The sequence below is a fragment of the Leishmania donovani genome, chromosome 33, assembly GCF_000227135.1.
Source record: "Leishmania donovani BPK282A1 complete genome, chromosome 33".
In the NCBI taxonomy this organism is placed as follows: Eukaryota; Euglenozoa; class Kinetoplastea; order Trypanosomatida; family Trypanosomatidae; genus Leishmania; species Leishmania donovani.
In genome coordinates, this window is record NC_018260.1 from 994,155 (window position 1) to 1,017,656 (window position 23,502).

The 23,502-nt window shown below is 60.3% G+C and overlaps 6 protein-coding genes across 6 annotated transcripts; all 6 read left to right on the forward strand.

The window, feature by feature from the left end:
- Positions 1-315: 315 nt before the first annotated feature.
- On the forward strand, positions 316-5,241 carry LDBPK_332580 (hypothetical protein, conserved; the record flags this gene model as incomplete). Its single annotated transcript, XM_003864034.1, has 1 exon — positions 316-5,241. One exon carries the CDS (start codon positions 316-318, stop codon positions 5,239-5,241), a length of 4,926 nt encoding a protein of 1,641 aa, XP_003864082.1.
- Positions 5,242-5,939: 698 nt separating this feature from the next.
- Positions 5,940-9,095, forward strand: LDBPK_332590 (hypothetical protein, conserved; the record flags this gene model as incomplete). The annotated part of the gene is made up of 1 exon (XM_003864035.1): positions 5,940-9,095. The coding sequence occupies one exon, from the start codon at positions 5,940-5,942 to the stop codon at positions 9,093-9,095; it is 3,156 nt and encodes a 1,051-aa protein (XP_003864083.1).
- Positions 9,096-11,408: 2,313 nt separating this feature from the next.
- On the forward strand, positions 11,409-12,608 carry LDBPK_332600 (hypothetical protein, conserved; the record flags this gene model as incomplete). Its single annotated transcript, XM_003864036.1, has 1 exon — positions 11,409-12,608. The coding sequence occupies one exon, from the start codon at positions 11,409-11,411 to the stop codon at positions 12,606-12,608; it is 1,200 nt and encodes a 399-aa protein (XP_003864084.1).
- Positions 12,609-15,026: 2,418 nt separating this feature from the next.
- On the forward strand, positions 15,027-16,787 carry LDBPK_332610 (hypothetical protein, conserved; the record flags this gene model as incomplete). Its single annotated transcript, XM_003864037.1, has 1 exon — positions 15,027-16,787. One exon carries the CDS (start codon positions 15,027-15,029, stop codon positions 16,785-16,787), a length of 1,761 nt encoding a protein of 586 aa, XP_003864085.1.
- An 810-nt stretch (positions 16,788-17,597) lies between these two features.
- Positions 17,598-19,661, forward strand: LDBPK_332620 (recombinase rad51, putative; the record flags this gene model as incomplete). Its single annotated transcript, XM_003864038.1, has 1 exon — positions 17,598-19,661. The coding sequence occupies one exon, from the start codon at positions 17,598-17,600 to the stop codon at positions 19,659-19,661; it is 2,064 nt and encodes a 687-aa protein (XP_003864086.1).
- Positions 19,662-22,043: 2,382 nt separating this feature from the next.
- Positions 22,044-23,003, forward strand: LDBPK_332630 (hypothetical protein, conserved; the record flags this gene model as incomplete). Its single annotated transcript, XM_003864039.1, has 1 exon — positions 22,044-23,003. One exon carries the CDS (start codon positions 22,044-22,046, stop codon positions 23,001-23,003), a length of 960 nt encoding a protein of 319 aa, XP_003864087.1.
- Between the last annotated feature and the right edge of the window lie 499 nt (positions 23,004-23,502).

Consider the following 23,502-nt stretch of genomic DNA (forward strand, 5'->3'; position numbering starts at 1 on the left):
TTGTCGAGGCACGGTCTACGCACCTGCCCCTCTCCCCTGTCCCTTCACCCGTGCCAGTGGCGTGCATCCACGCACTTGAAGCCCATGCGCGACGACCATCTTTCCCTCGTCTCTTCCCCATAGATCAACGAACACGTACACGACCCCACAGACGGGACCTCCACACCGTGGCCGAAGAGCGTGGGCAAACGTGTCTACACAGAGCCTTGCCCCGACAACGCTCCGGAAGCCCCACCACGCGCGCTGCGAGGCTTTCACAGTAGCCTTGCGTCTGCGCTGGTCACCGCTTCTGCTCTTGTTTTCCTTTTTGCTATCATGACCGCACTGGATGCTGCCGCTGACGATGCGGCGCCTTCGTTGGAGAACGTGGCCGCTGCCGGGGCAACACTGTGGCCGACAGAGACATTTCTGCACTTCTCGTCTTTTAGGGATGCGTACAGCGCATGGCATGAACACGGCGACTTCTTCCGCTGGCTGCAGTCGAGTGACTATGCGGTGGCGCTGCTGGCGGCGTCCAATTTGCATCCTCTCCACTTCACGGTGAGGGCGCCGGCAACAACGCCAACGGCACACTCTCCCAACGCCGCGGAAACACCCGCTGTACACCTGGTGCTGTGCGCACCGTGCTGCAACACTACCGTCGTTCTGTCGGAAGAGGAGCGGCTAGCGCTGGCCAAGTTGGCACGTATCCTTCCATTCCATGTGGGCCCGAGCGGTGTAGCGACCCCGAACGAGCACTCCACCGCGATACTGGCGCACGCTACGCAGCTAGAGCGACAGCATCGGATCACGGCTGGCTTGCTGGCGCGCGCTCACCGAGAGGGCTGTGCCTGGCGCGACCGACATACTACTGGCGAGCAGGGCGTCGCAACCGACGAGGCCACGGTCTCCTGTGCTCGCCAACTCCTGCTAGGGAGCCCGTCGCTGAGTATCATGGAGTCCGCGACGGTTCGCGCCTTTTGTGCCGCGGTGATACTTCGCCCACCAGATGCTGAAGCGGCCACTAGCACAGCAGCTCGGACACGCTGCCTGCTTCCACGAGGAACCCCGCCTAGCGTGGTGCGGCAGTGTATGGAGGACACGCTGGCCGTTCTGGACCCCGCCTCGTCTGGGGTCAACTGCGCAGCTGGCGCCGTTGTGCCCAGACTGCGGTACACGGGAAGCAACGTGAATGATCGTATTCTGCAGCTCTTTTTCGCTCCAAAGAAGCGCCCTCGGCCAGAGCCGAGCAGCGGCGCCGCTTGCTCCGAGACTGGCGTGAACGGGGAGGTGGTGCTGCAGTACATGGCATTGCTGATGATACTCTACGGGTACACGGTGGCTGCTACGGGTGACGTGCAATCGGTGGAGGCAGAGAACTCCGACGGTGACGCGGCCGACTTGGAGCATGCGGAATGCGCCGCTCGTGCAGGAACCTTCCGACCTTCTCGCTGGGGAGCACTGCCATGGAAGAGCCCACCGACGATCCTATCCTCCGCAGACGAGGAGGAAGGGAACAGACGCGTGCACAAGGAGACATCGACGCAGTCGGAGATGGTTTCTTTCGCGGACGCGATGATGCTCCTTGGATGGCATGTGCGGTGCCAGTTCTGCGCCCACAGCCCTGCTGTGGTGGCCGTGCGCGAGATTGTCACGACAGCCACGACAACCACAATCGCGACAACCGGGACAGCTGAGGCTTTGGACACTGCTGCTTGCGCTTTTGGTCGCTCAACTGCAGACGTATCCCGCGACGAAACGCAGAGTTTTGTTGACGAAGATGTTGATCTGCGGCAACCGCAGCAACGGGCAGGGGCTTCGGGGGGGTCCAGTAGTGGCGATGGCGTTGGGGGCGGCAACGAAGACGTGCTTGATGCCCTTGCGGAGGTGGAGGCAGCGATTCTCAGCGCCAACCGCAGTCGGCACTCCGGCGAGGTCAAGGACGAGGCTGCCGTTGTCGCCGCTGCACTTGTGAACGGTTCAGCGGATCAGAGTGACGGAGCTAAGGACGGTGACGACAAGCTTGAGGCGTGCGCGTACTCACAGGGGTACGGGGAGGAAGACGCCGCGGTGAGCGCTACGCCGTCCTCGTCTGCCAGCCGAGGCAGCCGGGATGGTCGCAGCGAAGAGGAGGTGCGCGTGAGCCTTGGGTTGGGCAGCGACATCGCCTGCAATGAAGAGATGCCCATCGAGGAGGATTCAGAGGAAGCACTCGGTGAGCAGAGCACACACATGCGCAGCGGTGTCGCACTCTCGCCGGTGGAGGCGACTACACTTCTGGGCACCGCTGATGCTGGCGCCGCCGCAGAGGCCTTTGCCTTCCCCTCAACGACTGTGACGACCAAGACGGTAACGAAGATCGAAACGCGGTCTGTCACCACTATTACAATGACCTTTTCTCAGCGCCTAGCACTGCAGAAGGACACCCCGCAGCAGCAGCAGCAGCAATGCAGTGACACCTCCAACAGCGGCCACCACGGCAACTGTCCATGGCATCGACTGTTTCTGACCGACGCCATCGACGCAACGGCCCTCGCGGCACCGGAGCGCTTCATGGACTTTACATGGGTGGTGGGCGAGGATGGCGACACACTACACGAAGAGAGGGTGGCGGACCGAAGTAACGCCGCGCCCACGTACGCGGCGACGTCTGAAGATCGAGCTCAATGCGGCACACACGAGACAGCGCGTGGCGTGGATGCCGACGGTGAGGAGCTGCTCGCCCCACCTCAGGACCCCTTGCAGTCAGAGGGTGAGAGCGACGTCTGCGAGGCCTCCGAAAAGAACTCGAATCGCACTCTTCTCGTCTTACGCTTTTTGCTTCCTGAAGTGGAGCGCCTCATCACGACGTGGCGACTCAGCGAGGAGTGGGAGCGCACGCGGCCGGACGAGTACCTGCGACACCCCCTATGGCGCACATGGCTAACGTCGCAGACGCTGCACCCGGTGCATACGGAGAACGCCGACGGCATGATGGAGCAGTACTTGCGCGTTCTCGAGCGTCGACTAATGCCGTTGCAGAGCACAGCAGAGGAGACAGGCGCGCCCGAAAAGAGCCCCGCCGCGGCGGCCGGCGGCAAGGGCAATGACAGCAGCGTGAAGAACAAAGCAGCAGCAAAGACGATGGAGGCCGCGAAGTGGGAAGCGCTAGGGACTTTGGAGGAGCTTGGAGCCACGATTGGCGCCCCTCTCTACAGCGTCAACGCCAGCTCATTCAACCGAACCGTGGAGAGTGCCTTGCACTTGGCTACTCGCTCGCTGCACCGCTGCTTTGCGGGCGACCAGGCAGCAGCTGCGGCAGGCGGAAGAGCGAACTCCGCTGATGCGCGCGCGTTACTGCGTGAGGGACTTCGATCGGTGCTGCGGGCTTCGGGCCCCTCGGCAGCCCAAAGCGTCGCTGGCAGCAGCGGAGCGGAACTAAAAGTTGCCTTCTCCGCGGCGGACAACGAAGAGTCGCGAGGAAAGGAGGCTGCTGAGGCAGCGCGGGCCTTCTTGAAAACGATGGAGGCGCGCTACGCCGACGATGTCGTTCGTGAAGGCAGCTGTAGCGCATCACGGCTTCGACTCGCGCTGCAGCGCGAAGCCATTCCTCACGGTTTGCACGAATTCACGACCTTCATATACCCAACGTTGCAACGTCAAGCTGGCGACTGCTCCATCTCTGTTGCTGATCCAGTTTACGTCGTGAACACCGCCTCTGGCAGCACCAACGCCGCGCCATCCCATACCCCCAGCGATGTTGACCGCTGTCGTGTGATGCAGTACCTACAAGGCATGCAGCACACCGCGCAGGAGGAGCAGCTGCAGGTGCAGCACGAAAGGGAGAGGCGGGAGGAGGCACAGCGGCTTGCAGATGCAAAGGCGGCGGCGGTAAGCTCCGCCCCAGCAGCCACTACTACACCTTCCGCACCGGAGGCTCGCGTTCCGGCTACACAGATGAGTGCAAACAAGAGACCTGCAAAGCAGCAGCAGCGACAGCAGCAACAGCAGCGGCAGCAGCACTCTCATGACAGCAGAGACCCACATTCCTCGGCGCATCAGTCGCCATTGCCGAACCAAAAGCAGCTCCGATCAACGCACGAGGCGCCGGCACCGAGCCAAGGCACTTCAATGGTGCCAGCGCCCGATTCGACACCCACGTCAAGCAGCTCGGCCGTCTTTCAGGGGGTCGTGCACCACAGCGGTGGCCCTCCGATGCAGCAGGTCAGGTATGATAACCCGCTGTGGGGCTCTCCGCAGCCCTTTTCACACGGCACTTCAGGAGTGTCACCACCGCTTCAGCCGACACCAGTGCACCACCTCACTCACGGCATGGCGGACAACAGCGCTGTGCCTCCTATCCCTGCATCGTTCAAAGCCCAGAGGGGCGACAGTAGGCTGTTCATCCCGTCAGTCGACAGTAGCTTCTTTCCTCCGCCGAGTGTGGCGCCGGCCGGTGGCCAAGAGCCTATTTTCCGCGACAGCGGCATCGGCGGGGAAGCGCTCACTGGCTCTGGCTTTGTGAGCGATGGCGGGCCACTCTTCTCAGCTCTTCACCCCTTCGGGTGGTTGCCTTTTCCATCAGGCCCCTCGGGAGGGGACGACACGGCTGTTTTGGAAACAAGCGTGTACGCCCACCCATCTGCGGGCGCCCCGCCGCGCGGTCGTGCCGGCGGTCCTCCTCCACGCTCCGGCGACTCGGTTTGGGGCAGCCTCAACACGAGCAACCTTAGCAGCGGCAGCGGTGGCCCTGCAGAGGATGTGCGTCTCTCCAATTGGAGCAGCAGCTCGATATCGCAGGGGCCCGCGACCGGTGATGGCGGTGGTGGTGCAGTTCTTGGCCCAATTACATCTTCTGTCCTTCTGCAAGATAGCACCGGTGGTGGTAGCCGTAATGTCGGCGGTTCCTCGGCGCCGAGTGTGCTCGGCACCTCAGCGCCGTCGTCCTTTACTGGACCGAAAGCACCCACGTCCGGCACGCAGCCTTTGCCGGCGTCGCGTGGCGGCGCTACCAACCGCGGCCGTGGTAGCGGTGGTGGGCGACAGAATATGCCGCTGCCGGCATTGCACAGCCAGCCTTCCCCGAGAGTCAAAGCTGGTTCCTCTGTCCTTGGGGGTGGAGGACCGAATGCGCACGCACCACCAGCTCGTGGTGGCTGCGGCGGTGCTGGGGGACGCAGCGGGCAAGGCCGAAATCGCGGTGGCGGTGGCGGTGGTCAACGGCGCGGTGGTGGCGGCCGTGCTGGTGGCGGTGGCGGTGGCGGTTTTCGTCGAGGCGGCTAAAGATGTCGCTATTTCCTCAAGTGATCAAAAGGCCGAGGCGGTGGCTCTCCGTCACCTCTATCGGTATGCGCGTAACAGATGACTCCCACACGAGTGCACGTATACTGAGTCGCTCTCCGGCACGGGCACATGCATGCCCGCATGGGTACGCAGGAGGGCACTAACATAGCCGCGAATCCTTCCTGTGGATGGGGACGGCAGCAACCCACTGAAGTAGGGTGATGTATGCACACCGGCGATACCTGCGTGCAAATGGCTTTTTGTGTTGGACGGCTACGGTTATGCGCGCAACTGACGTTCCGTGCGACCGCGGCAGCATGTCTTCTTCCCGAGCAGGCGTGCCCGCGTTCTCAGCCGTTTCTTTCTGACGCTGTTCCCTCGACAGCCCACAGTTGCCTTTGCTACGCGCGCGTTCCTTTCGGTCTGCAATTCCTTTCCCGATAAACGTCTCCTACTTGTAATCACGTACCCTGCTTCTTTGCCGTGCCCTTCCACGCGCTCTCTCTCACCATATGTGCCCACCAGCAAGCTTGTGGGCACCGCTCCATCGCTAAAGAGTTTATACCGAGACAACTAGTCAGCCATCCCCCATCCCCTACTGTACTTCTTACTCCACAGCGTCTCCTCCCCCGATCCTCTCCAAGCACAAAGTTGGTTGAAACGGGAGCACGTGAGCGAAACGACAAGCAGAAGAGAACATGTCCCTTGTTCCCCACACGCAAGAGCTGCAGCGGGAGGTGGAGGCGTTGCAGCAGCTGCGCCGCTCACTGCATGACGCCTACATCGTTGAAGACAAGGCGGGCCATCGCCCAGTGAAGAACGTGAGGAAGCCGCTGCAGCCCATTGATATGCGCCGCACTGTGGACGCGCCTACCTTGAGCGTGCTCAAGTCTCCCAACTACCCCTTCACCCTTTGCGAGGAGGCGCCGCCGTCGTACGTGCCACCGCCGGTGCCGTACGACGTCGAGGGCGAAATCGACTCTCTGAAGCAACGTGTGCTGCAGGTGCAGGAGGACTTCCAAAGTTACCAGAAGCGGCACAGCCGCGGCGGTACGCCACTGTCGGCCTCGCAGGTGCTTGACTTCTTTAGCCAAAACAAGGCCTACGCCGAGATCGCGTGGGAGGTGTCGTCTATGCAGTGGTTCTACCGTTGGGTCCTCTCGCACTCGATCAGTCACCTTTGGAACTGCAAGGAGCAGCTCGAGTACGTTCTCACCGACCACGGCGAAAGCCTGCCGCAGACGGTGGAGGAGATGGACGCGTGCCTCCAAGCGTATCCTTTTGCCGCCGCCGTCTCGATTCTTGACAGCGACCGGCAAGCGGTAGTGGCGCAGGAGCGTCGCCGTTTACGATCCGTTAGTCGCATTTTCCGTGAGAACGTGCCGTCGATTGCGGTGACGGCAGCCACGAGCTGCTACCTCACCCCGGAGGAGAAGTACATGTACCAAGAGTTCTTCAACCAATCGGAGCACATGATTCTGCTACTCAACCACACCTTGTTGCTCAACGAGGCCAACAGCGCATCCGCTTCGGCGCTACAGTCTCACACAGAGAGCGCGAGCCGTGGCTTGCTGTTCAACTCGCAGAGCCGAGCCCACGGCTACTTGCAGGACAGCGATGCGCTTTCCCTGCCGAGCGAGCCCACCATTGGTGTGATGGACACTGCCAGTCTTACCAAGGAGACTCTAAATGCCGTAGCTGCCGAGCAGGAAATGATAGCAGCTCTGATGAAGGCGATCCGCGAGCGTCAGCAGCGCGGCGAGTGTTTTGAGGTGTCAGCGGCCGAGGGCGAGCGCACCCGTGCGGCTCAGGTCGCCGTCTACGGCTGCGTGCTAAGCGATATGAGTCTCATGGCGCACCAGATGAACCTCACTGTCGAGTTCATGGAGCACTACGAGTCGTGGCTAAAGCTGCACGGGTACGACTCTCATGATCAGCTGATGAATGCGCTGTCGAAGCGCAGTGGTGGCACGGCGTGGCCGACGCTTAGCATTTATGGCGAATACGGGGCCGCGGACGGACACGATCACTTTGTGCCGCCGACAGAGTCCATGATGCGCTATTACCGCCTACGAGAGAAGGCGCCGAGGGAGGCTGTAGATGCCAAGGGCAAAAACCCCTCCAGCGAGACGTGCAAACCTGTTGGCCGCAGCATGGCTCCTTCAGGAGGTGACTCTGGTGGCAGTGCCGGCTCCTTCCCATCTGCACCCTTGGCGGCGGCCCCTTCGAAGGCGGCGGCGGCGGCGAACGTTGTGAATGAGCACATGGTTGTCTCTCCAGCGTCCATGCCTATCTCCGCGTGGCAGGAGACGGACAGCGAGGTGGCGAACGCCTTTTACGCTCTTCTCATCCACGCCAACGAGGCGGTGCGCAAGAGTCGTGCGGCCGTTGCCGAGAAGGACGACGCCGTCGAGCGCACGTGGCTGACCGCGTGCATGCGCTACGCTGTCATCAAGATGCTTCGCCGTGATTGGTGCGCCGCTGACGTGGCCAAGGGTATGCTCACCTCAGAAGAGGCCCTGCTCGCCGTGGTGGGCCGCAAGGGTGCTTTCTCTTGCATGAAGTCCACAGCCGCGGCGCTCTGCGTCGTGGTGAAGGAGGTGGCGCGGCTGTGTGCTGCCCGCAGCTCGCCGCCCTCCCTCGTTGCCGAGGTGCCTGTTGCGGTGCACATACCGGACGATGTGGACAACTACGCGAAGGTGGTGACAGACGTGACGAACCCGGTGGAGCAGCAGCGGTGGGGCTCTTTGGTGGACGCCGTATGGTTCCAGGCGGACCCCTCGTCTGCCTCATGCGGCGGTCTCTTGTTTCACCCGATGTCGGCGGACGGCGAGTTGACGGGCCCGATACCGTGTAACAAACAGAGCGCCCTTCATTTTCTGTACATTGAGGCCATTTGCATGCCGCCTACTGCAGTGGCCAGTGGCGTGGTCTCCGTGGCGTTGCGCTATCGCATACCTCGCATGTCACCGGCGGCGGACACGAGTCGGCGTGTGGCACCGACGCTGGCAGCCGTGTCTGACGCACAGCCGTCGAGCAGAGGTGGCCTCTCTCGCTACCACCTCGCGCGTCGCGTGCTGATGGCGCTGTTTGAAATAGAGGCAAAGGGCCTTCTGCCCTGTTTTGCGTGCCGCGTTTCGGAGGTGAGCGTGGTGCCTCTTGTTCAGATGGTCTACGTCGCCTTTGATGACGGAAACACGAGTTCTGTGGTGGACAAGGGCCATGTGCCGCACCTGTGCATGCTGCCGCCCGCGGCAATGGAGCTGAAGCGTATGGACATCAGAGTAGGGGCGGCGCCGGCACCAAAGCACCTGACCGATGCGCTTTACGCCGCCTACGCCGAGCCCGTCAACTTTAGCTCAATTGGACTGCTTGTAGGTGGTGCTTTAGAGGACATGGCTTCTCGCGCGCCAACTCTGCACGACCTTTACATGACCGCCGCCACGGTTCTGGAACAGGCGACCTTCGATGTCAAGAGTGGCGCAACACCCAAGGCGTTCGCGAATGCGAGCACGCACCCGACTCCGATTGCGTGTGCGCCAGCGAAAACGCGCGCCATGAGCATTCAGCGTGAGCCAGTCATAAACCGCAATTCTACCTCGATTGGGCGCTTCATCTCGCCGCTTCTGCGTCACATAGATGACAGGATTTCTTCTTGGGAGTTCGGCGACGGCATAAGCAGCGTCGGCGGTGTGTCGAACAACGCAAGCACCAACACCCAGTCCTCGGTGTGGACGCAGCGTGATGCGGCAGCACCAGAGCCGGCGTCTTTGACTGGTCGCCAGACCGAACTGGTCGGCCGCATCGACACGGCATCGCCGTCTCCATCGGCGGTGCGGCCCAACCGGCGCTAAGCAGAAGGCGTGTAAGAGCCCGTATGCGGACTCGCTCCTCTTCCTTTTTGTTTGTTTGTGTGTGCGTGTGTGCGTGTCCTTTTCTCTCCTTGTCCTCCGTACTTCTCTCGATCTTGTTGGGTTGCTTCGTATTGAGAAGTCGGCTTGTGGTGGGCGAATGCCTCTCTCCCCGCGTTTGTGTGTGCACGTGCCGGTGGGTTGGACGTTTTCGTCGTTACCAGCAACGGCAGTGCATGGTAACCGGTGTGGAGGACGCATGGCTGAAGATGCCGTGGCGATAGCCATCTGGAAGGGCGAGTCGACGTGGGGAGGGTCTGGAGAGTGCAGGTGTCAAAATATGAAGGAACGGGGGTGTCATAACTGCCTAGATGGCGATGCTGGGATGAAGTGAGGTGCAGTGTGATGGCATGACCCTTTCCCTCTTGCATTCTTGTACACGCACACACGGGTCGATCCAGCTGCTACTGCTGCTTTCTGCTTTCCGTTGCCTCTGGCACACAGTCTCCTTCTCTCACACGTTTTCGTGCGCTCTTTCGCGTACTCTCTGCACACAACGACCACCACGACTGCTAGTCTCTTCCCGCCCGACCGCTCCTTCTCCGTCGTGCACTGTGCCACTGTTGTTGTTGATGTCTTGGTTGTAGTAGAGTAGCTCATCATGTTATCTGTCTTTGTTTTGCCATTTCTTTATCATTTATGTTGTCGTCGTCTTTTTGCGACTCTCGTCTCTGCAGGGCGGAGGGGGTGTGACCGCTTGCTTTGTACGATGCACCCCCCCCTCCCCCCACACGCACAGACACACACACATATATATATGTACATACATATATGTGCGTGCTTCTCGAGTGAAGTTAGATTCTTCTCCGCTCTTGTGTCTTCTACATGTTTCTCCCTTCTTTTCCCTCTTCCTCGTGGCTCGCCCTTCTTTGTTGTGCGATGTGATGGCATGTGTACCGGTAGCGCTGCGCTCGTGCTTGTACCGTTGGATTCATTCTTCCTTTGTTCGTTCTGTTCTTGCTCACCCTCCACCCCCATCATCCCTCCGCCTCTCTTTCCCCCGAGCGCCTCACCAGTCGCGTTGGCCAACGGCTCTTTGAAGCGTTTCTGATGCTCTCAGGAAAGCTGTAAGAGCTCGAGCGGCTGTTAAGCAACAAAGAAGGAGGTGCGCTTGCATCGTCGCCTGCGTTGAGGAGGGGAAGATGAATTGCAGCAAATCGTCATCGTTTCCGGCGTGTGTGTGCGTGCACGTGTACGCCCCCCCTCCCCCCCCAAGCATCAGCAGTGTGCAGGCGAACCAGCACAAAAGCAGAGAGCTTCTCAAGCGATTCTTGGACTCCCCGTTAGGTCTCCGTATCAGGGTGCGAGGATGGTGAGGATGTGGGTGGTGGAACGCCCCTGACCACCGACCGATATGCACACACACACACTTTTTCTGCTTGTGCACCCGCTCGCCGCGCTGTTTTGTTTTTGCGTATTTCATGTATTACTCCGGGATGGCACTCCGTATTTTCGCAGTGCCAAGATGGCCGAACATTCTTCAAAAAGAAAAGGCACCGAGCCCAGAGGCACGCGTGTACCGTCTCGCTGAGTGGTGTGCTTCGCCGCACCGAATACAATATGTGGGATACGATGGAGGGTGAGGTGTTGGGGGGAGGCGGGGGCCAGGCCGGCAGCAGTGGATACGAGAGGGTCTGCCAACTCATCGTCATTGCCGCTTTCGGTGTGCTTCTCCACCTTCGCGATACTTTGCTTCTCGACCCACTTCACATTTTGCATTGCTTCCTGCTGCCGAATGGCATGGCAAAACGCTCGCGCGTACGTTTCCATTCATTTTATGCGCGGCTGTCTGATCCCTCTCATTCTCTGGGCGCCCCGTATCTTTGCCGCGAGTTTTGCGAAGGATAGTCTCGCGGACTCGATCTTCCTTCTCTCCCCCCGAAGAGAGATCCAGTCGCGAGAAACGGTATGCATGAAGCTGTTGTAGCATATTTTCTCGTGTGTGACGCTTTCCTTTTTTTTTTGTAGCGGGTGATTTGCCACACGAACTGGCCACTCCCCTGTTTGACGGACGCGGTCATTCTAATCAACGCTGCACGCCGTTGCAGGCCACTTATACCTTGCTAACTTGTATTGGACGTCTCAATAGGAGAACAAAGGCTCGTACTCAACCGTCATCCAACCTTGCACGCGCCTTCTCCCGCTGCTGCGAGCTGCGCTGAGCCCCTCTCAGCACTGCTTCTTTGGGCCTCTTCGGCAAGCCTTTTACCAAACTGGTTGCTGACAAGTATACCAAGCCCTCCTCTGTGAGCAGGCATGAGTGTAAAGAGCACAGAGGCGGTTCCCACCAAGGGCGGCGGCACTGCCCTCTCACCTGAGGCGGAGCTCAGAATTCGCACTCTGCGCTACGGCTCGCTAGCCATTCTCGGTGGCTATGTGGTGGCCACCTTTTACAAAATGGGTCTCGTCGCCCGCATCTTGCCGGCCGCCCTTAACCATTCCTTGGAGTCTGCCGTAGAGGCCATCAAGAGCCGAACGGAGCTGGTGGGCGATGCGAAGCGCTTTGCCTTGGCCCGCTCTCACTTGACGGCAACGTACAGTCTCGCCGCGTCTGGTATGCTTGCATTGGCGAGTGGTGTCGCTACCTTCCGCTGCGTACCACGCGTTCCGATTGCCATACCCACTACCACAGCCGTGGTGCCGGCGGTACTGCTGCTCGGGATCCCAAAGCGACTGATGCTCCGTGGGTGCCGACTTCTATGTTTCTTCACGTCGCTGGTATCTGTGGGGTACGCACTGGGGCCTATCGGTTGGGTTGCGCAAGATACCCTCATCGTTTTCGTGCTGCTTACGGGCTGCACCATGACGGGCCTTTGCGTCCCGCTGTACCTCACGCGCGGCATGATCAGTTATGTGGTGAGCGCGCAGGTGCTCTCATCCGCCTTGTCCGTCGCCCTCGTCACGGCACCGAAGCAGTCTAAGGACAACTCGGCATTCAAAGCGCTCAAGGAGCAGGCGGGGGTGAAGATTATACTGAATGGCGACATCAACGTGCTCTTCACGATGCAGCTCATGTCCAACGTGGGTGTTTGTGCGTTTCACACGCTACCGAGCATTTATCACTGCGTGGCTTGGCAGGGATGCGAGGCAGACCTGCAAGACTCGATCGACCCGGTGAGGGAGGCGTTCGGGATTTGCGCTGGCACGACCTATGTGATCTACCGCTGCGTCCGTTGGGCCTGTCGCCTCCTTATCAGGCGAGTCCTGGCAGACAGCAGTAGTAACCCGCATGGTGGGCATGGGCAGAACACCTGGCTGGCGCTTTCGAATCACTCGCTGGACGTGAACCGTGCGAGCGGTGTCGTGTCGAGTGTGGTCATGGGTCTCTGGTACGTGCGCGCCGTGTCACTGCTGCAGAAGGGCGACACGGAAACGTTACTAAATCAGCTGCGCTCCGTCTGCGCGCGTATCTCGCCGATGAGCCTGCTGCTCGGTAGCTCCGCCGTGCGCTGCTGAATGAGCGACCGCCTTTCACCCGTCTTTTCGGCGCGCCATGGCGGAGCCGATGACGTGGACGGCAGGGGAGATGAACTCTCATTAGCAACAACCGCAGCAGAGCGAAGACAACGAGGAGGGAGAAAGAGAGCTGCACGTATCCCGTGTGCTGTGTGTCGCCGCGCCAGCGTGGCAACTGTCGTCTCTCTAGTCTCACCCCGCTGCGTGTGAGAATGGTGGAGCTCTCCTTTAAAACGAAAAAAAAAAATGAGAAACCATGACCGTACTCTTTACTGCGGGCCGTTGAAGCGTGCTTTCCTCAATCTTGTTTGCGAAGAGAGGGAGGCGTACACGTAAACAGGGGCGGCTTCTCTGTCTCTGTATGCGTATGTGTTTTTTTTTTTCTGGCTCCTGCGAGAGTGGTGCCGTGGCGTCGGGATCACCACGACCGCCCCGCCCCCACCGCGCTCTCTCTCTTTCTGCTTCCTTCGTGCTAGCGCACCCTTTTTCTTTGTCTTCTCTCTCACATCCACGGCGTGCGGGTGGGGCTCGCATGTGCGGACGGATACTGCGGAGACCCCTTTCGCATCCCTTCCCATCACGCTCTCTCGCTTTCCTTTTTCTCCGGCTGCCGTTCGATGGTGGCGCACGCGTGAGCACATGGCAACGGCACGAGCTATGCCAGGCAAACATACGCTCTCCTTCGCACGCTTTCTCATCTTGACCTCGCAAGCCGCCCTTCTTGCAGAGCCGACGCTTTTTTTTTTCGCCTCTCGGTGCTCGCGCGGGTGAGCCAAGGCGACAGAGCACTGAAAACTGCTGCCGCTGCTGGGGCGTTCGGTTCGCTTCACCCATTTTCCGATAAGAAGCTGGGCTAGGACAGTCGAACGGATCAAGTAGGACCACACATGGGCGATGCTCCACTCGTGCACGCATAGATAGATAGCTGGACAGAGGTCATTGACCATGTCTACTGCTCCCTGGTCTAATGGCGACCTCGGCCTCGTTGGTGGTGCGCACGTTGCAGAATATCGAGAGCATCAGGCAGCGCGGCGTCGATGGCCGCAGGGCGAATTGCTGCGTGTTGGACAACGCGATACCGTCCACCGAGGCCGCTGCGGTACGACTTTGAACGCTCCTCTTTGTCCCACTCACTGACGGAATCGTGATAGAGAAACGGGTTCGGTCATTCGACAACGCGCATGCTTTCAGAGGACGAGGCCGCTGTCACCTCTCTCTTTCTTTCGCCCTTATGGGCTTTGAGACGCATGTAAAGACGTTTTTGATGCGCAAACGCTTTCTTGTTTTTCTTTTCGTGTTTGACCGTGCGCGGGGTGTGTGGGTGCGCGTTGAAAACGTCTTTGCCGGTGTTGTTGTTGGCGTCGCATGTGCGCGCGCGTGCACTAATGTGGTGGTGGTGGTGGGACGGGAGGGGGAGGGGCCAGTAACATGACAAGGCGGAAGGAAACAAAAAAAAAAGAATGCGAAGAAAGCCACAAAGGGGCCTCAGCAGCACTTTTGGCGGTCTCTTGATCGATCCCTTCGCCCTTCTCGACTGGCCCTCTCGCGTTCGCCTTATTTGTCTGCCCTCATTGACCGCTTCGCATGCGGACGCACCGATGCATGCTCACCAGCTCGCGAGTGGTTCGCATCAACCCTGTGGAACATTCTATGAGTCGTTCTGCTGCTGCCGCTGCTGCGACCTCGTCGACGCCACATTTTCGTTTTTGGCCGAGGTGTCCCGTATGTTCGCTGGAGAGGGTTCGTTGATCTTTCGTCCTTTGTGGCGCATGTGTGTTAGCCTTTTCAGTTTGGTGTTTGTTTGCTCGACCGAGTTGTTGATGATGCTGCTTGGTCGATCTCTCTCGATGCGGGCGTATTCGTTGACGTGGCGTGCTGCAATTGCTTGTGGTCCTCGGCTGCGCATCATGAGTAGACTCCTTATCCGCGTTTTTGCCCACCTTCGGCGCTTTGCCGTTGCTGAGGGTGCGTGTGCGTGTGTGTGCATGCGCGAGGATGGGGCCACGCCTCCTCGCTCCTCCACTTCGTCTATAGCAGTTCTGGGATGCACGTTAGCCGGTGCCGCTGTGCCGCGTTGTTGCATGACTAGCTCGTTGTCCAGCCACCGATAGGCTCAGTGACCCTTTTGTGCGGTGGTGCACGTCTCTGTCGCCTCCGCTCCCGCATCGTCCCCTTCTCTTTTTGCTGCCGATGCGGAGCCCCCTCGTCTTGTCCTCGCCTACGCTCTGTATCCTTCTGTGCTCTTCTCACGGTTGGCCACGCGCTAACGCATTGCTGTCGTCATGCCCCCCTCCCCCCCCGTCATGGGCGTCTATGGGCATCGTGCGCTGCGCTCTTACGGATGGGTCTTGGATGGCGATGGCACGCACGGCACACCCTCCCTCATCATCACGGCAGGAAGGATTCTGCAGGAGAAGAATGCCCTCAAAAGACGAAGCGGCAGCGAGTCGCACGAAGCGCTTCGCCAATCAGCGTCCTGGTGGTGACTTCCCCTGCTGGCTTCGTCGAACCTACACGCGAACGATCCCGAAGGACATTCGCACGACACAGCAGCTGCAACGCTCGTTCGAGGATATACGAGAGCAGTGGCGGGATCTGTGCGAGGCTTACACGCATGCAAGGGCCAAATCTTCTTGGCATGTGGAGTCCGCCATGGAGGAGGTTGTTCCACATGGTACTCGCAGTGCGGTAGAGCGCCTGGTGAGCCAGCTGAAGTCGGTGAAGCAGGAGTTACTGGCTCACCTGTCGAAGCTCTCTGAGGCACTCGCCGGACCCGCTGCACCGCTGCCGACTGGGGCCTCCGCCTCCGCGCTGCCTGGCTGGGTGAGTGACTTGATGGGGTGCAGCGACGCCTCCAGTGCGCGCGCGGTTCGCGTGGAGCAGAACTCGAAAGCGATGCAGAGCTACCTGCAGGTGGTTTGGCTGGCGCGGCGAGTGTGGGTGTGGTCCCTCTGCTTTGCGAGCGTTGCGATGGACCTGGAGCTGCTGTCGGGCAGCGTCAGTGTCGCCGCGGAGCTCTTCTTCGGCAACGCGTTTGACACAGCCATAGCACCCGAACTAGGTGAAGCGAATCGCGCGCAGAGGGACAACCTTGTTCTTCACAGCGCCTACAACATGGGCGGCTCCATTTCCGAAGCACTCCTCTATGCCGCGGTGGAAGCAGCAGCAGCGGAAGGGCCATCTGAAAGTCCAGCCGGCAACGCGATTGCTCGGCTTGACGATTCCGATTTGCCGCCGCACTTCGCCGTTAAAGTGGATGAGGAAGCGTGTGAGGTGGCTGCCTTTTTCGGCTGCAGTGTGTCGGCTGCGCGATACGCCGCCGACACCGTAGCAGAAGTGCCCTCAACGCACATAGATCCGCACGCGGCGGTGATGAAGGGCGAAGGCCGCACCCCTTCGCCAGAGACCTCTTCAGCACCGCCGGTGCGCGACCTGTTTTGGGTACACGCTGCTGCGCTGTGCTACAGCGTGATGGTGCGCGATGACACAAGCGCGGCACGTTTGCTTTCGGTCTTCGAGACGGCGAAGCGTTCCTTTTCAGTCGAGGAAGCGGAGGGGAGCACGGAGGGCACTGGACCCTCATCCCCGACCACTGCAAAGGCAGCCGCCGAGCAGCCTAACCCGTTGCAGCAGTCACCGGTGCTACAGGCTGCCACCGCATTCGTACTGCGTGCGGCGAAGCTGATAGCCGATGAGGACTACAACGCTGTTCAGCAACTTCTTTACCGCGCTGGCTTCGGCAGCTGCAACGGCAGGCGCTCTGAGAGTGGTGCGCAGGGCTGCTCGAGCTCGTCGCTGGCCGCACTGTGCCCACAGGGTGTTCTGCTGCACTTCCTGATTCGCCTTTTGGCAGAACATGTCGTGCGACGGCAATGGACAGAGCGTGGGCTGGGGCAGGCCTTTCGACCCATGGAACCGTTCGATGTCGGTGTCGATGCCGCCGCGGCGGGGCCAGGCATCCCGAAGGCTTCTAATCGGCATCGGCTGGCGTGCGCGCTGGCGACCCGTGCGTCAAGTAATGATGCGGCAGAGCGTTCCCAACCCGGCAGCTGTGTAACCGCATGGTCGCTCGTCGACGGCACGCAACATCTCTGCGACGCTTTGCAGATAGCCGCCCTGCGCAACACGGGCGGCGACTGGCCACTGCCCCCGGCACTGCTGAGGCATGCCTTTGCGTAGGACTCCGCTGAAAAGGTGCGTGGTCCCGCTTCCGAGCCCAAGAGCTGCGGGTGCCTTCGCCGCTCAGCACTCTTCAGGGGGACTCGAACTCAGCAGTCTACATGGCAGTGAGACGGTGCTGTGTGCCTTGGTCGATGCCAGCACTCACGTGGCAGGTAATGGCGGTGCCATGGGCTGGTGCGCACAGTGCATTGTGAGCACAGGGCAACTCGAGCACAGACAAAAGCCAACATAGAAGAAGGACAGCTGGTTGCCGCTGCGCGACTCTCGCCACTTCCATTATTCCGCAGAGAATGTTCTTCGAGTGCCCACCCGCATGCGCTGTTCCCCTTTATGTTCCTCATGCGGCACCCTTAGTCGACCACAATGCCGTTCCTGAGGAACAGGTAAGGGGAGCAAGGGGAACACCTCATGCGACAGTTCGCGATCCGCGGCCGAGGCCTCGGCCATGGTGCGCAAACGTGAAAGCGTGACGACTCTTCGCCGATGCCTTTATGCAGCCTCATATGCAAATCCCTTTTTGGATCTCCCGATTTTCGCCTGAGGGGGATGCGTGCAACCACGCCCTCTCTCGATCCCTCTTCCTCGGGCGATACACTTGCAACCATCTCGGCAGCGGCGCTGCTACAGCATAAGAGTGGGCAGGCCCTCAACAACTTCGCAGCACCCTGCGCCCGGCTTGTGCGGGGCGCCAATCACTTTCTACAGAGTGCTCATCACGGATCAGCCATTGTGTGAGGGGCTCTCTTCTCTTCTCCCTTCTCTCTGTCTTGCTCCCTCGCCTTATTTTCTCTCTTCGTCAACTCCCGCATGGCACTGATCGAGTGCGCCGAGTCGCTGTCCTCCTCCACCAAGGCGAAACTGCAGGACGCTGGCATCCTCTACGTTTCGGAGGTTGTCGCCCTTCTCTCCTCGACGGGTTACCGCGCTGGTGATGACGGCGACGGCAAGCCGGCTTCAGCGCTGCGGTACCTCAGCACTGTATTGAAGCATCACGTCTCCCCGAGTGACCCCCGAGCACCACGCCGACTGAGAAGAGATGCCGGCGGAGATGACCGTGGCGCTGTTAATGACCAGGGTGAGCCGGCCAGCGTCTCGTGCAGCATCGAGACGACGGTACCATCGAATCTCTGCAAAGAGACCGAGGCGTCAAGGTTCCTGAATCTCACCGAGGACGAGATGCGCGAAATTGTCGAGATGGCGACGCGTGCCACCGTAGGGGCGGATGGGGAACACAAGGGAGGCAACGATACTGCCTTCAGCGCGCAAGGGAGAGATTCCGTTCATGGTGTGATGTCATCTTTGCCTCCTCGCCCACCGGCTTGCTTATCCCGGTCTGCGGACTCTGCACCCGAGACACGCGTACACGCTCACAAGGGTGGCAGTCGCTCTGGTGCGATCCCGGGCTGCCGCACAGTGCGTGAGATGCACGCAGAATTCCAGGCCCGTCAAGCGCAGGGCTTTCCGACCCACGTGACAACCTTCTCTCGCGAGCTCGACGGCGTACTTGGCGGTGGTGTTCCCGTTGGCGGCGTCACCGAGATCAGTGGGCCCCCTGGCGTTGGAAAGACACAGCTGTTGATGCAGCTAGCTGTTAGCTGTGCCATGCCAGTAGAGTTCGGAGGGATGGGTGGCGCGTGCCTTTTCGTTGATACGGAGGGCAGCTTTGTGGCTGAGCGCTTAGAACAAATGGCGACGGCGGCGGTGTCCCTCGTGCGCGCCATCCTTCTCACGCAGCCGCAGCCGCCACGAAACGAGACGACCATGGCGCCGTCATCAGACGCGCGACTGTCACGAGAGTCGCCTAAAAAGCGAGGCCGCTCGCCCCCGCTGGACCCCCGAAAGGCATTGCGTTCGCACGGTCATTGCACGGGCTTGGGTGCCGCATCAGGCATTCAAGAGGAGTTCACGGTGGAGTCCGTGTTGCAGCGTGTGCACTACATCCGAGTAACAGACCTGGTAGGACTGCTGGCGCTCCTGCACAGTCTGCCGTCGTGGTTTGAGGAGGAGCGGACTGCCGAGGCGAAGAGTGTTGCCACGAGTGGCACAGCAGAGACACCGACGCATTCTTCAGGGCCGGGTGACAGCTCTGCCAACAGCGCCCGCGCGGCAGTGCGGATGGTGCTGATAGACTCGATCGCGTTGCCGTTCCGCTCCTCCGACGACTTCCACAGAGAAGGACTCATGAGCAGCACCGGTAGCGGTGAGGATAGCGCCATGCATCTGCTCGGCGACCCTGGTAGGATTGCTGCGCACAACGGCCCCCTCTCGCAGTTCCCCAACAGACTCTTGTCGAAGCACGGACTCTGGCGACGGTCGCGGCTGCTGTTTCAGTGCAGTACGCTGCTGGAGCGACTGGCAGCCACATTTCAGCTGGCCATCGTCGTGACCAACCATATGACCACCAAGGTGCTGCACGGCACTGCTTTCAATGGCACTGAAAACGGCAGCTCAGCTGAGGGGTCTGGTTGCTCTGCGCCAAACAGCGCGGCGAACGGAGGCCAACGTCGGCAGAGCGTTCTCGTCCCGGCGCTCGGTGACGCGTGGGGCCAGGGCCTCTCCACGCGGCTTCTGCTTTCTTTCCATCACTACGACGTTCCTGCCTGTAGTTTTGTTGATCGACCCAGCTCGCCGACGGCAGCTGCAGCGTGCACGGAAGACGTTGTCTACTCCCTGTCATCACAGCAGCAACAGCTGCCAACCTCTCTGCGCAGCGTGGTGCAGCACCGGGTGGTGCGGGTGCTCAAGTGCAGCGGCCAGCCGAGGCGGGAGACGTGCTTCGCCGTGACGTCGAAGGGGATTCGTGACGCTCGCAGGGACATGGTGTCGAAACGCGTTGCGAAAGCTACTGGCGCCGGAGAATCGCGCGAATAGAAAAGCCGACGCGTTCCGCGTATTCGAGCAAGCGAATGGTGCGGGGGGTGGGGAGAGGGGAGGAGCGCAAGGAGAGGGCAACTGTTTCTCTCTCTCTCTCACATCTGCGCTCGCTGCCCCCTCCCGCGCCAGGTTGCTACTTCAAGTTAATGTGTGCTACTACAGATGTGCGCTCGCCTCGAGGCACAGGCAGAAAACCAAAAAGGAGAAAAAAAACACAAAAATCACCGTACGAGTCACTGACACGCTCGCTTTTATTTGTGCTTTGAGGAGGCCTTTGCAGCACCATCATCCGCCGCCGCCGGCACAGCGTGAGTCTTCACCGCTGTACGGGCGGGCAGCGATGCCCACTGGGCAATGCGTTACGTGAAAAAAAGTCCCGCTGAATGGCGACCTGATATCCTTCTGAATCGGCCGCGGCGCTGTGTACATGACGACCCCGTCCGTTACAAGATGCCGCTTTCAGTTCCGCTCACCGTCTCGCTCCTCCACTCGTTCTTCCTTTCCTCTCACTGCCCCCTCCTCTCATTGTGACTCACCTTGTGCCATCCCCTTCCCCTGACTGTACCGTCGATCCACCACACTGCCTACAAAACTGGCGCCCACCACAGAGACAAAATCTCACGCCACTACCTCGCCAGCAACCCCCTCCATCGAAAAGCATTTCGACGCTTGACATGCTCGTTCTGCCATAGAGCGCGGCTCCACTCTATTTGGGGCCTGCCGCAGAGGCACCACCCCCGTGGTGCGAAGCATGCCGTAGGCACGCGCGCTACCGCAAATGCGCCGACTCGGCCATCTGATTACGGCCCGCGCCACACACTCTGCGCACCCACACGCCTCGCGGGTCGCCTCGCGGGTCGCCTCACAGCCGCGCCGACTATGCCGGCCGCCATCCGGTGCATCCCCCTCGGGGTGGCACCCAGGTTTTCCTCCACTCTGTAGGCAGTGCAAGCGGCGGGTTTGATGAAGTCGAGTTTAGGCTGGCAGCTTGCCCAACGCACGGATGGCACAGACGCGTTCGCTGCCGCGGGTCGCTCCAACGCAGCGCCAATCTAGGACCTGACCGCCGGCACACCCGTAACGATATACCGCTCTGATCTTCCCACGTCGTCGGTGCTTAAGCGCGTCGCCACCGGAAGTGGGTGGGTGGGGGTGGGGGGCTGCATGGCCCATCCTCATAAGAGGGTGGGAGTGCGCTGGACCGTGCGATACCGCGCACGGGAGGGGGAGGGGGGTGTCCCTCCCGCCTCCCGGTTATGAGGGTTTTTGGAAGGAGCGCGCGTGTGCGCAGATATTGGCCCCCCTCCCCCTCCTCCTCTTTTCTCTCATCGTGTTTTGCTTTTTGCTGTTCTCACCGCCCGACAGCGCGGGTGCGGCCTTGGCACCTCTTCCCTCCGTAAAGGGCCCCTCACCCATCCCTCGCTGTCTATTGCTCTTGCAGCTCGTGTTAAGGGGCATTCCTGCGTTACTTGGCGGCTCCCGCTCACTCCTTCAGTCGCGGAACGCGGGGGTGTGCGTCACTTCACAGTTTGCGCGGCGTGTTACACGTGCACGGGCAGGATGCACTGCGCGCAAAGCTGGAAAAAAAACGGGGGAAAGCGACAGGGCGACGTGCACGACACGGAAGTCAGCGCAGCACGCGAAAAGGCGAGAGACAGTGGGTACCCGCCGCTAATGTGCACCACCTGCCGGCGTTTTCCCGGTCGGGGCGTGTTTTGTTGTTCCTGCACTATACATATATGTGTACACGTATATATGTGCTAGGCGTGGTCTCTGTCCTCTTGCGCAGGTCGTTTCGGCCTCTCCTCTGAGCATGGTATCTTCCGTGTGCTTTTTTGTGTGCTTTTGTGTGCGTGCGTTGTTCTCTTCCCCCCCTCCCCCCCCGTGACGGCTTTCTTTTGCTTTGGCTCGTTGCGGCGGCTGGGTGCATGAAAAGGGTCTTGTTGCATTCCTCTGACCATCTGCACGAATGGCGGTCCATGCTGTGGGGGTATCTTCCTCGAGGCACGTCGTGAGGTCCCAGCGCTCTCTTTGAGCATGCGCGGGCGCGTGCGTCTCGCTTTCACAGGCTCGCCTCTCCTGCTCATCTTTTTCCCTTCAAGGACGCAATGAAGGAAGCCCCCTCCCCTCCCCACCTTCTTCCTTCTTTTTTACTTTCGCTTACCCCCGTTGCCCGTGCGTCGTCGTGGCGCAGCTGATCCTCCCGTGCGTTTGTTATAGTCTTCTGCAAAGAAGGCTGCGCAGGCACTCTCTTACGCCACACCCAAAACACACACACACACACACACAAACGGACGTGCAGTTACGTTCACACACACGTGCTGAAGGACCCGAGAAAGGATTGCATCCCCACACCCCTCTCTCTTTCTCCCCGCTTTCATGACACCTCTTCACTCCTTCGAGTACGCCTTCATGGCGGGCGCGTCTTTCTCGCCCGAGGAGCGCGTCCAGCTGACCAACTCCCTCCCTCTTCTTAGTGTGCAGACGAAGCGCAAGGACCTGGTTCTCTGGGGCAAGATATTTGGATACAAGGCAGACTACATTATCGTGGAAGCCTTCGATGACGACGCGGTGGTGGAACCGGAACTGTACTATACTCTCGACGAGGGCCGCACCTTCAGCCTGCTCGGCACCTTCTCCTCTGTATTCTCCGTGTGCCCAGGCTACAGCAGCTGCAGCGGGCTGCGACAAGCGGAGTGGAAGCAGTTCATGCTGCTCGGTATGCGTGGCCCCTTCATCGGGGACCCTGCGTACGAATACCGCGTGAGCAACCACAGCAGCAGTGATGGTGCACCGGAGATTCTGAGCGTGAAAGAGTCGGTGCGCCTGGCCCTCTTCGTCGAGGAGTTTGACCACGAGTGCCGGGTTGTGCCACGTGGGGCGTACATGAAGGCAGAGCGTCAGGCGACGGCGACGATCGCGTCCACTACCGGAGCTGAGGTTGACACGGGTGAGCGGGCTGAGGTTCGCCGCAACACTGCGTTTGGCGGACTTCCGCGAACGGCGGAGGGAGCGCTGTCGCTGCGGAACTACTATCACCTGCGTGCCGTGAACCCGTACCGCCGCCTGCTATTGCGCAAGCAGAACTCCCTCTTCACCAAGTCCGCGCTGGAGCAGCTCAGTGAGCACCCCCTCCTCGATGCCGCCTTCGAGTCCTTGGCGGAGGACGTGCCGTCGGGGACGTGGCACCTGCGCTACGATGCGTTTCACAATGTCGTGATGGGCCGCAACATCCGCTTCAGCGGCTCCCTCTTCTACCACGTGCCCGAAACGTGTGTTTACGGTACTGTTTACATGGGTGACGGCAACATGAACATCAATGCCGCCTTCGAGATGTAGAGCCGAGACTTAACAGGGTGGTGCTGGCAGCCGTAACGCGCGACCGTTTTTTTTTTCTTTTTCAAATCATGTGTTTTGGTTTTCGCGTGTTGCGTGTGTCTCGAAGGGTGTGCGCACGGACTTCTGGGCTGGGTGGCCCTGTCACGGTCCGTCCTTTCTCACAGCCACACAAGCACGGATGTACTAGTAGTGAGGTGGTTATGCACATAGGTGGCCGCGCGGGGCCCGCGCATAGGACCCTCTCTCTGTCCTTCTTGTCTTTGTCGTTCGTCTCTTCGGAGGCGAAGCGAGGCTGCGAAGAGCGGGGTATCCGTGGACGCAGTGTGGGGGTACGTTTGCGGCTGCTGCGCGCGGTGACACGCGCCTCTGTGTCTCTGAGGCAATGCGCAGCTTCTCCTCCGGCCTTCGCCTTTTTCCTGCCTTGACTGTTCTTCGTTCAGTCAGAGTAGACGTTCTGTCTTGGTGCACCGCGGGCTTCGAAATAACGACAAAGGAGAAG